We start from the raw sequence: 12,932 nt of genomic DNA, 5'->3' as shown, positions 1-12,932 counted from the left end.
AACCATTTCTCCTTAAAGGTAAAAAACCACAAGAAATACTCCAAATAAAATTTAGAATTGTAAAATCAATTATAAAATTTCATATTTATCAACCTTATGTATGTCTCATAACTAAAGAAGAATCTCACTTTTTTTTATCCCTCACACTATTTTTCTTTTTGACTGCACATACCACAAAACCTTATTCTATCCTCACTACTATGCACATTGCGAGTTCTCTTTCTTTTTTGCTTTCACTTTGCAAAATTAATCAAAGTCTCACAAATTCTCATTAATTTGTGTGCTTTACAAAATTTGTTGTCAACAACACCCAAATTTTGTTGTTTCTCCCCTTGCATTAACTCTTAAGCAAAAATCTCATTTCAGGGAATAGCCTTGTCTTCCACATCAAGACAACCCGAAAATAATCAATTTAATTTTTCCTTCTTCAACTAGGAAATCCAATTAACTTTCCAGCTCACAATTGGATGTTGAGACAATTTCCCAACCAAAATGGAACTATAAACTATTAACTTTAAAGCAATCACTCAATTAGAGTAAGAATATAGCTTTTGTGGGCCACATCAAAACTTTCTATGCATGAGTGCTAATTAATGTTGCATCTTGAGTCTCCACGCTTCACATTGCATCTTGAGTCCCCATGCTTCACATTCTTCAATGTGTTTAATAGGTTTTTAAGTTGCTCGTTGTTGGGGAGACTCCAATTGATCCATAAGATAACATAACATATTAGGACATCATTTAACCTAAAATCTTAAGCCAAAGAGTTTAGGTCCAATTATGTCATATTAATCATTCACTCTTATTATGATTATTCAATGTGGAACTTCACTACTTAACCAACTACGGTACTCACATGTGAATATTTCAAAACTTGTTTGGACCTTAACATGAGAAAGGAGAAATGAGAAAAACAATTTGGCAATGGAGAGAGAGAGAGAGAGAGAGAGAGAGAGAGGCTGGTAAAAGATATGAAAGAGTAATTAAGAAAAAACTAATACTGACGTAGATTAATTAAATAATTTTTTTCAAATGTCTCCACAATGACTAGTTTAGTGTGTTATAACAACATTTTGAACTTAATTGGCACTTAATGGATACATAGAGCATGGACAAACAAAAATGTTCGAATATAAACACTAGATAATGTCTTCCTACTTGTGTCATGGACATTGGATACCAATTTGATACAATATCAACAAGTAATAAGGCAAATATTTTAAATATAGGACTTGGACATGGAAGGGCCTAAAATACAACAGCATGTGTGTGTGTGTGTGTGAATTGTCCTAAAATTAAGGGTACAATTATTGGAAATATATAGGAAAACTACTTCAATGAATATAATTAAATTCTCCTTAATATAGTTTAATATGTTGTCTTTTCTACACAATACTTATCATATTAAAACCACCCCCCATATTGGCATTGTAGCATAATTGCATCTACTCCCGGCCCAATTGCCATCACCATTATCTTTATAAATGGTCATGTGTAATTTTACAATGAGAGAGGGGGGGAGACTCATCGTAAAGACTAAGCAGATTACTTACTTGTATTCAACTGTAGAATTTTATATTGAAGAAATTATAGCTACAATGTGAATGACCAAAATTCATATGTAATCCATTTTTTTTTTTTTTTATATCATCCTGAAATAACTTGTATTTTGAATGGGCACAATAAGGTGGAGGGATCAAAATTCACAAGTAATTCATTCATATTAATCCACGAATATATTCAATTGTATACTCAATTTTATAACATGATTAAGTAGTTGATTAAAAATGGTAGGGCGAAGATGTTCTGTTCACAACTAATGTGAATCTCGTCAAGAATAACGAGACCCAATAACGAAAAGGAACCCAAAATCGTTCTATGGATAGATTCAAATGGGAGACCTCGACCCGTTGTTTATGACAAACAAGAACCTCGGTATAAGGAAGACGCCATAAACGGTGGTGGAAATTCTGTTTGATAAGTCAAGATGAATGCCACAAGAATTCCCGATAAGTTCGAGTAGTTCTTCAAAAAACCAAAGAGAATAAACCTCACAAGTTTTATCAATAATATCTGAAAAAACATTTACAGACTTAGATGACTATTTAAGGGCTCCATAAAACTTGACAGACAAGAAAATATATTCTAAAATAACTCCTAATTGATACCTAACCATATCAGGAATAAAACTGGACCTAAAAAGCATTAAATGCACCTAAAAACAAGGAAAGAAATCCTTACCTTCCTAAAACACACAAGACATATAAGGCAATAAAGGCTGGACGCCTAGAGTCATATAGAAAAAAAAAAAAAACAACATAAAAGGAAAGAAAGTGGCGCCTAGAATAGCCATGCAACCCGATCCTTCTAGAATAGACCCAAAATATTTCTTGTCAATTCTTACCCTTGATCAGATCCTTCTAGAACTTGAATCAAGGTGACGATTTTTTGTTGCTCACGTGGATCATGCTCAATGGGCCTCCATGAATTTGCTTGAGCTCATAACTCTTGGATGAGTCCGTTAAGTACATCATTGAACTTCTTTACTTATGCTCTCGTAACCGGTCCAATTGGTACTTGAACGAGATCCTTCGAAGCGGTGCCTTGATCTCCATCATTCCCCTCCTCTTGAAAAGGATTTGCCCTCAAATCATCACCTACATCAAAAGGACTCAAATCAGTAACATTAAAAATGGCACTTACATCGTACTTACCAGGTAAATCTAGCTTGTAAGTGTTGTCATTGATACACTCGAGGACTTGGAAGGGACCATCTCCTCTTGGGAGCAATTTGGAACATCTTTTCGCCGGGAATCTTTCTTTTCTCATATGCAGCCAAACCCAATCTTCGGGTTTAAAAACCAGTTTGCAATGTCCCTTGTTGGCTTGTGTGGCATATTGCTCTATTCTTCGCTCAATGTTGAGTCTTGCTTTCTCATGAATCTACTTCACAAAATCAGCTTTCTTTTTGCCATCTAAATTAACGTGCTTCGTCAAAGGTAAAGGAGATAAATCCAATGGAGTTAAAGGATTAAATTCATACACAATTTCAAATGGCGAAAATTTGGTAGCAAAATGAACAGCTCTATTCTATGCAAACTCAACATGTGGTAAACATTCTTCCCATGTTTTGATATTCTTTCTAATGATTGCCCTCAATAAAGTAAACAAAGTCCTATTTACTATTTTAGTTTGACCATCAGTTTATGGATGACAAGTAGTGAAAAACAATAGCTTAGTACCTAGCTTACACCACAAAGTCTTCCAAAAATAGCTCAAGAACTTAGCATCTCTATCCAAAACAATTGTCCTAGGCATGCCATGTAATCTCACAATCTCTCTAAAGAACAAATTAGCAACATGTGAAGCGTTATCCGTTTTGTGACATGGAATAAAATGTGCCATTTTAGAAAATCTATCAATGACCACAAAAATTGAATCTCTTTCACGTTTAGTCCTAGGCAATCCTAACACAAAATCCATTGAAATATCAATCCAAGACTCACTAGGAATTGATAAAGGAGTATACAAACCGTTAGGCTGTACTTTGGATTTAGCTTGTCTATATGTGACACATCTACCACAAATCCGTTCGACATCTCGTTTCATGTGAGGCCAATAGAAGTGTTCCTGTAAAATAGCTAAAGTCTTTGTAACTCCAAAATGTCCCATTAATCCCCTCACCATGTGATTTCTGCACTAATAACTCCCCCATAGAACAATTAGGCATGCATAGCTTATTTTCTTGAAATAGGAATCCATCAAGCTTAAAGAACTTACCAGAGGTGATCTTCTCACAAGCTCGATATTCCTCACAAAATTTGTGGTCTTCAGCATATAATTCTTTAATGTGTTCAAAACCAAGCAATTTTGCATCAAGTGTAGAGAGTAAGGCATACCTGCAGGAAAGTGCATCGACGACTACATTCTCCTTACCTTGCTTGTACCGAATGACGTATGGAAACGTCTCTATGAACTCCACCCATCGCGCATGCCTCCTGTTTAGCTTATGTTGGCCCTTCAAGTGTTTCAAGGACTCATAATCGGTGTGAATCACAAACTCCTTAGGCCATAGGTAGTGCTGCCACGTCTCTAAAGCCTGAACCAATGCATACAACTCATTGTCATAAGTTGGGTAGTTTAAGGCTGCCCCGCTGAGTTTCTCACTGAAGTAAGCAATTGGTCGTCCTTCTTGCATAAGAACGGCTCCTATACCAATACCTGAAGCATCACATTCAATTTCAAACGTTTTAGAAAAGTTAGGCAAAAACAACAAAGGTGCGTTAGTCAGCTTCTCTTTAATTAATTGAAATGTCTTCTCTTGTTCTTCTCCCCACTGAAATCCAACATTCTTCTTGATCACTTCGGTAAGCGGTGTGGCTAAGCGACTGAAGTCCTTCATGAACCGCCGGTAGAAACTAGCAAGTCCATGAAAACTACGAACATTACCTACACTTGTGGGGCTCGGCCAATCTTGGATTGCATGTACCTTCTCTTCATCAACCTGTATACCTTGTGCACTAACAACGAATCCCAAAAATACAAGCTTATCAGTGAAAAAAGTGCACTTCTTTAAATTAGCAAACAACCTTTCTTTCCTTAACACATCTAAAACAGATTTCAAATGTACTACATGATTGTCTATATTTTTGCTATAAATGAGTATATCATCAAAATAGACAACAACAAATCTGCCTATAAATGCACGTAAAACATGGTTTATAAGTCTCATAAAGGTGCTCGGAGCATTAGTCAAACCAAAAGGCATAACTAACCATTCATACAAACCATATTTTGTTTTAAAGGCGGTTTTCCATTCATCTCCTTCTTTTATCCTAATTTGATGATAACCACATTTTAAATCAATCTTAGAAAATATGCAAGAACTATGCAGCTCATCTAACATATCATCTAAGTGTAGGATAGGATGACGATACTTTACCGTTATGTTGTTGATGGCTCGGTAATCAACGCACATTCTCGACGTCTCATCCTTCTTAGGTACAAGTAAGACCGGCACTGCACATAGGCTCATGCTCTCCCTCATGTGCCCTTTCTCCAACAATTCACTTACCTGCCGTTAAAGCTCCTTTGTCTCCTCAGGATTGCTCCTATAAGTTGGTCGGTTTGGAATGGTTGCACCTTCCTCAGGGAAGACATCCTCGTACTCCTGCAAAAGAGAAACAATAGAATTAGGCAAAGTAAGGTCAAGTTCGTTAGTGTTTAAAAGTGCCTCTTTGTACAAAAGTACAATCATCGGCTTATTTGAAAATATTGCTCGCTTAATCTCACTCACTTTTGCATAGAAATTCTTTTGTTTTCTCTCTGATTTTCTCTCAAGGGCCGAACTTTGATTTTCTTTTTCTCCCTCATTTTTCTCGGCCTCTCTCTGATTTTCACTCTTTTTCTTTTGCTCACTCTCTTTCTTTTGATCACTCTCCTTTTGTAATCTTACTTGATCCTCGTATACTTGCTGCGATGTCAATGGTACAAGAGTGATTGATCGTTGATTAAGTACAAAAGAGTACTTGTTCGTAAAACCATCATGCTTCACTTGCCTATTGAACTGCCATGGACGCCCTAGCAATAAGTGTCCCGCTTGCATCGGTACTACATCACACAACACTTCATCTTCTTATTTACCGATTCGAAATGCAACTAACACTTGCTTGTTCACCCTGATCTCACCACTATCATTTAGCCATTGCAACTTGTACGGTCTAGGGTGCTTTACCATGAGCAATCCCAATTTCTCCACCATAATTGTGCTTGCAATATTAGTACAACTACCACCATCAATAATCACACTACATACATTGTTTTTAACGTAGCACCTAGTGTGAAAGATGTTCTCCCGCTGTATTTCATCAACTCCTTTTGCTTACAAGCTCAATGCTCTCCTCGTCACCGATGTCAATGCGCCAGGGGCTAAATACTCCTCCTCGGAAACATCCTCTAATGGCGGCATGTCATCGGTCTCGGAATCTTCATCATCGGTCACAATTTCACTATTGGCTTGCAACACCATGACTTGCTTGTTTGGACATTAACTTGCTATGTGGCCCCTGCCTTGACATCCAAAACATTTAATATCACGATTCCTAGAGGTAGAGGCTTTGGTTTTACCTTGAGAAATGTGGCTGGTGGTCGAGGACTTGGGCTCGAGTTTGGGCGTTTGTGACTTGTCCAGCAGCTTAGCATGACTCGATTTTCAAGAGGTAGAACTAGAGTTATGGCCTGCACGTGTCCCATTTCCACTCTTGAGTTGTTGTTCCACTTTGATGGCCATATGCACCATATCTTTCAATTCCACATAATGCTGCATCTCTACCTTATCATGGATCTCCCGGTTTAAGCCAAGCAAAAATCTAGCCATTGTAGCCTCCCGATCCTCCTCTACATTAGCGTGGATCATAACAATCTCCATCTCCTTGTAGTAGTCCTCTACGCTTCGACTCCCTTGTCTAAGACCTTGTAGCTTTTTGTACAACTCTTGGTAGTAGTAACTTGGAACGAATCGCTTCCTCATCACTACTTTCATCTCCTCCCATGTGTGTATTGGGTGTTCTCTATTCCGCCTCCTATTTATCACAAGCTGATCCCACTAAGTAATAGCATATTTAGAAAATTCAATCACGGCTAATTTTACCTTCTTTGTCTCGAAGTAATTGTGGCAATCAAACACGAACTCCATCTTCTTCTCCCACTCAAGATATGTCTCAGGATCAGACCTACCTTGAAAGGATGGAATCTTCATCTTAATACCACCCAAGTTGTTATCTTCGCGATTCCTAGCTTCTCTAAATCTTCATCCAGGTCTCCTATTGCTAACAATGGAATCCCGATTTTCTTCTTCATCAAAACCAGACCCATAACGCTCTTCATCCTCCTCCCTTGGTGGAACCCTTTCCCTTCGACACAAATTACGACCGTTTTGTGGTTGCTCCTCACGTCTATTCTCCATCTGATCTATCCGTTCGTGAACCTGTGCCATCTCCATCTTCATCACACGCCTCATCTCACTCATCATGGCCTCCAAAAACACTTCCATATTAGCCAATTTTGTATCATCTTTGGCAATGCTCTTACCATTATCGTGAGACATGATTGCTGCAAAACAAAGATTAGAAGAAAAAAAAAAAAAAAAAAAAAGGAACCTCATGAATCACTCCCTTACGTGTTTACACTCAAGAATGTGGATCACTCTCCACTCGTGTTTCACTCAAAATAATATGGCTTTTACCCTCTAATGTTCTCACCACTCTTGCCTTTTTCCATTCGATAATTCTCTTTCAGTTCTTTTGAAACTAAACAAACAACTCAAAATTTCCAACAACAATTCACCAAGAACTAATCAAGGAATCTCAGATTTGAACATAAGGAATATGGAAATTTTTAGATTAGAATTAGAAGGAATATGGTAGTTTTGGAATTTTGGAAGCATAGAATTTTTTTTTTTGGTTCGAACTCCTTTCTGTCTTCTTCTTCGAGTCTCTCTCTCTTTTTTTTATTTTATTTTTTATTTTATTTTTTTTTATGATCAACAACTAGCTTTTGAGAATAATGAAATAAGATTTCGAAATAACTAAGAGATGTGAGACCAGACCAATAGTTTAGACATCAACAAGACAAACAAAGATTGAACAGATAGGGTAAAGGAAATTCGGCTAAGAAGAGATAAATATGTTAAAGGATAGGCAAACCTGAACTAGAAACCTGCTATGATACCAAATGATGTGAACCCCGTCAAGAATAACGAGACCCAACAACGAGAGGGAACCCAAGATTGTTCTATGGACATATTCAAATGGGAGACCTTGACCCGTTGTTTATGACAAACAAGAACCTCGGTATAAGGAAGACGCCACAAACGGTGGTGGAAACTCCATTTGATAAGTCGAGATGAACGCCATGGGAATTCCCGATAAGTTTAAGTAGTTCTTCAAAGAACCAAAGAGAATAAACCTCACAAGTTTTATCAATAATATCTGAAAAAATGTTTACAGACTTAGATGACTATTTAAGGGCTCCATAAAACTTAACAGACAAGAAAATATATTCTAAAATAACTCCTAATTGATACCTAACCATATCAGGAATAAAGTTTGACCTAAAAAGCATTAAATGCACTTTAAAACAAGGAAAGAAATCCTTACCTTCCTAAAACACACAAGACAGATAAGGCAATAAAAGCTGGACGCCTAGAGTCATATAGAAAAAAAAACAACATAAAAGGAAAGAAAGTGGCTCCTAGAATAGCCATGCAACCCAATCCTTCTAGAATAGACCCAAAATATTTCTTGTCAATTCTTAGCCTTGATAGATCCTTCTAGAACTTGAATCAAGGTGACGTTTTATTGTTGCCCACATGGATCATGCTCAATGGGCTTCCACGAATTTGCTTGAGCCCATAACTCTTGAATAAGTCCGTTAAATACATCCTTGAACTTCTTTGTTTGTGCTCTCGTAACCGGCCCAATTGGTACTTGAACGAGATCCTTCAAAGTGGTGCCTTGATCTCCATCAACAACTTTTTATATGAACTTATCATTTTTTTTCTCCTACAACTCACATAGATTATTTTAAGAAATCTTGAAATTGAGTGTGCAATTTTTTATTTTTTGGGTAAACAAACGCATATATTAAAGAAGCTAAGTCCTTACAAACTAACTCGAAAGAGCATTAGAGTTTCGAAACTCTATAAAAAATGAAAGATGAGAATGTGGTTCCTCATACAAAATTGAGTGTTTTCCATTTTTATGTTTTTTTGATAGCTTCCAGGTATTTTCTTATGCATATGGAGGTCTGCACATATGGAGCTCACGTGGAAAAAGCAGCTAAAGTTAGGCTTGATGGTCAAAGAAAACAGAAGAAGAAGAAGAAATTTTAGAAATCACCGATCACAAAAATAATAATAATAATAATATTTATTTATTATCTTGTTGAACTAATATCAATCTTATTCATTATCACATCTATTAATAATTTTTAATAATTGTTTTTAAAAAATGAAGATATTATTGTCCGATTAAGCATCCCCAGATTACAAAGTGGCATTATTTTTCATTTTTAATAAATTGTGGTATTGAGTGAGTGCATTTTGTATTGGATTCCGTGTGCAAGTTTCCCTTACCTTCCAGGTGCTTTCCTAGCATTTTCCGTTTTCCTTTTTTTTGATAGCTTCCAGGTATTTTCCTGTGCACATGGAGGTTTGCGCAAATGGAGCCCAAGTCCATGTCAAAAAAGCAAAAGTTGGTTTGACAATAAATAAATAAAAGAATGCGACCATTTATAGTGGGGTGCAAAAAAAATATTTGTGCGTCACAAATATCCCTTTTGCGCCCCATTATAAATTGTCGTATTCTTTTATTTATTTATTTATTGTCAAACCAACCTTTGCTTTTTTGACATGGACTAGGGCTCTATTTGCGCAAACCTCCATGTGCACAAAGAAAACAAAAGAAGAAGAAAGAAAGACAGAAAAAGGAAATAATAGTGAAGCATAAGAAGATATAGAAAGGACAAGGATTTCCTGCACACTTGTGTAGAGGAGTGGCTGCAAACAGGATTAGGTGGCAATAATCTATAGTGACATTTGTCCTAGTATCATGTGAAATGCACATGGTTAGTTTTAGTTTGTATTGTCCGTTAACCAACGTTTTCTCTCTCTCAAACGTCAAACATCCATCTCTCCTCTGAAACTATGATTCTCATTCAGCCAAAAAAAAAAAACCATCACTCGCTCTCCTCTCTCTTCGAAATCATCAGGCTCTCAATCCATCTTTCTTCCTCTCTCTTCCTCCTTCATTCCTCTCATCAGAATCCACAGCCACCTCAACCCATAATAAAAAACTCTTGCTGCCAATCTCAGAAGCTAAAACCGAAGATCCACATGCAACAAGGAATCCTCCCAAGATTTAGATCTGATCTGTGCACAGTGAGGATTTTGGCTCCGGTATGTGCAAATATTTTGGAAATCGGGGTTTAGATCTGGTGCTAAATCATTGGGGATTTTTTTTTTCTGGGATTTTCGATTCTTGCTGTTTGGATGCCAAGAAAATATTCAAGACTGAAATTAATGTACCGATCTGTACACAGTGAGGATTTTGGCTCCGGTATGTGCAATTTTTTTGGAAATCGGGGTTTAGATATGGTGCTAAATCAATTGGGTTTTATGGGGATTTTGCTTCTTTTTTTTTTGGGGGATTTTGGATTCTTGCTGTTTGGATGCCAAGAAAATATTTAAAACTGAAACTAATGTACTTTTAGATGAATGAAACTAATTCAAAGCTTCTTGAGATGAAGGCAGATTTATCGTGCTTGAGATGGCAAAGAGAGAGAAGGGATGGACGAAGAAGGTGAAGAAAAGACAGAAGGGATCTGATGGCTTGATGGGTGAAGAAGAAAGTGAATTTGGATTTTGAGAGAGAGAGAGTGCTGCTATAATTTTAACGGAGAAAGTTAACTAAAATCTAAACATGTGCGTTTCACATTATACTAGGACAAGTGTCACGGTAGATTGTTGCCATCTTTTTTTTTTGAGAAGATAGATTGTTGGCATCTAATCCTGTTTGCAGCAACTCTGCACACCTGTAGTGCAGGAAATTTCCGATAATAAATTGTGATATTTTGAGCGAGTGCAATTGTGAAAGTGGCCCTTGTCGGCCACTTCCATATGTGTAAGTGTTTTCTTTTTTTTTTGGATAGCTTCCGGGTATTTTCCTGTGCAAGCACATGGAAGTCTGCACAAATGGAGCCCACGTGAAAATAGCTACAAAAGTTGACAGTGACAAATGTGAAATGTCACTAACTTAACTTGCCCGGCACGGTCAGAACAAGAACGAAACAGCCAGGCTTTATGCTGTAAAATGGAGAAATTATTGGTTCCTCCGAGAGATGTAAGGCCACTGGTTTATGGACCACTGATGTAAAACAGCTACTTTATGGACCACTGGTTTTTTCTTGCAGTGGTATCGGCGTATCAGAGGAGGACTGTATTTTTATTTTGATTTTGGGGTTATGGCTGTGAGTGAGTGGAGCTGAGTTTTAACCTTGGTTTGGTTTTGTTAACAAGAGTTAAGATAATGGATTTGATTTTGGGGTTATGGCTGTAAGTGAGTGGAGCTGAGTTTTAACCTTGGTTTGGTTTTGTTAACAAGAGTTAAGATAATGGATTTGGATAAGTGTTGATGTGAAGTTGAATCAGAAAAAATGGTCACGTGGCACTTTCTTATTGGCTGGCAGGAGCCAGAGGACCACATCAGTGGTCTTCCTGGAGGAACTAATAATTTCTCAAATGGCCAACTTGATAGACAAAAACAAAAGCAAGTGGGAAATTTCATAGCTGGTCTTCAACCAAAAAAAATGTTCATAGCTCCTACATATCGCTTAACAAGCTAGTAAGTTACCAATTGCTTCAATGGCCACTCAAGCAACTTCCTCCTCTCCCTCTTCAAATTCTTCATCATCTTCTTCTTCTTCTTGCTCTCGACGGAACTACGATGTGTTCCTCAGTTTTTGCGGTGTTGACACCCGCAAGAATTTCACAGATCATCTCTACACTGCTTTAAAACGAAAGGGTATTGACACCTTCTGGGATGATGAAAAAACTGAGCGAGGGAAATATATTTCTCCAAAGCTCTTGAAAGCAATAGAAGAGTCCAAGTATGCTATCATCGTTCTCTCAACAAACTATGCTTCTTCAAGGTGGTGCCTAACTGAATTAGCAAAAATTGTTGAATGCATGAAGAAGACCAGATTGACAATTTTGCCTGTCTTTTATCATGTGGAACCCTCTGATGTGAGAAACCAGAGTGGTAATCTTGCTAAAGCCTTTGCTAAACATGAGGAAGATACCAAAGTTAACACAGAAGATGTGCAAGCATGGAAAGCTGCTTTGAAAGATGTGGGTCATATATCCGGATGGCATGTGCATGATAGGTAAAATTTGTCTTTTTTTAGAGTAATTTTGTTCATACTAATATCAAAATCATAATTTTCTACGCTAAAACTTTGCCGACTTTCCCGTAGATTAACATGACAAATTTTATTTACTTTTTCTAGCCCAATCAAATTAGAGAAACTTTTGTAAGTGCCTTCTTTTGTGCGATACAACTCTTTCTTCAAGCATATAATCGATTTGTCAATTACTAAACATATATACTTTCTACAACTTTTTCCAAAACGCTAGGGGGAGAGGCCTCATTTAACATGCTAGACTTTATCTAAGGGGTAAGACATGATTACATGAACAAATAGTTTTTACTCCTTTCATCTCAATATTGTCTCTCTCACAAGACAAAACTTTGCTTCTAACTATTACACACACTCAACAAAGTTACATCACCACTCTATTTATAGGGACTAACACCCCTTCCTACTTTTAATTTCAATGTAGTATTACTTCTTTTAATATAACAAGTCACAAATATATGGATGTGTAAGAATAGATAATTATTTTGTAATTGTTATATAATGTATTATTATGTTTTCTAAAATTTGTTGAAAATAATTTTTTCTCCTCAAAAATTAAACAATTTCTAAAATTATTTTTCATCTTTCTATCTCTACCAATATATCATTCTATTATTTTTGGTGTGGTTAATTAATATTATTCCTTTATGAGCTGAACCATATTCTTTGAAATTATGTTATAGTGTCTATTTTTATTTTTATTTTTCTGTACAACTAAATATTTTAAGATTCAAATAAATTATTTAAATTCCTCATTCTCTTAAAGGAGATTATCATGATAATCATAACTCATAACAAAATTACTTTTTAATATTACTCAAATAATTGATAGGCACATTCAAATATGTAGCCAATATTATGTTTTGATATAAATTCAAACTCTCACTTCCAAAATAACTAAGTATTAACTCAAACCAAAGATATAAAAGGAAGAAAGACTACTTGTGATGGGGAACTCA

The 12,932-nt window shown here is 36.4% G+C and overlaps 1 protein-coding gene and 1 pseudogene across 17 annotated transcripts in view; one reads left to right on the top strand and one right to left on the bottom strand.

The window, feature by feature from the left end:
* Positions 1-2,499: 2,499 nt before the first annotated feature.
* On the bottom strand, positions 2,500-7,105 carry LOC126701224 (uncharacterized; annotated as a pseudogene).
* Positions 7,106-9,499: 2,394 nt separating this feature from the next.
* The window catches only part of LOC126700106 (TMV resistance protein N-like), a 74,755-nt gene continuing 71,322 nt past the window's right edge, over positions 9,500-12,932 (top strand). For 7 of the 17 annotated variants that reach the window (XM_050398114.1, XM_050398111.1, XM_050398113.1 and 4 more), the window contains exon 1: positions 11,176-11,940. In XM_050398114.1, the coding sequence (XP_050254071.1) occupies positions 11,420-11,940 (521 nt within the window). In that variant the 5' untranslated portion in view covers positions 11,176-11,419. Of the gene's footprint in view, positions 11,941-12,932 lie in introns of all 17 variants that reach the window. The other 10 variants (XM_050398106.1, XM_050398102.1, XM_050398104.1 and 7 more) reach the window with 5 other exon arrangements.

The sequence above is a fragment of the Quercus robur genome, chromosome 9, assembly GCF_932294415.1.
Source record: "Quercus robur chromosome 9, dhQueRobu3.1, whole genome shotgun sequence".
NCBI classification, from domain to species: Eukaryota; Viridiplantae; Streptophyta; class Magnoliopsida; order Fagales; family Fagaceae; genus Quercus; species Quercus robur.
The sequence above is the reverse complement of the archived record's forward strand: the minus strand, read 5'-3'. Positions and strand labels throughout refer to the sequence as shown.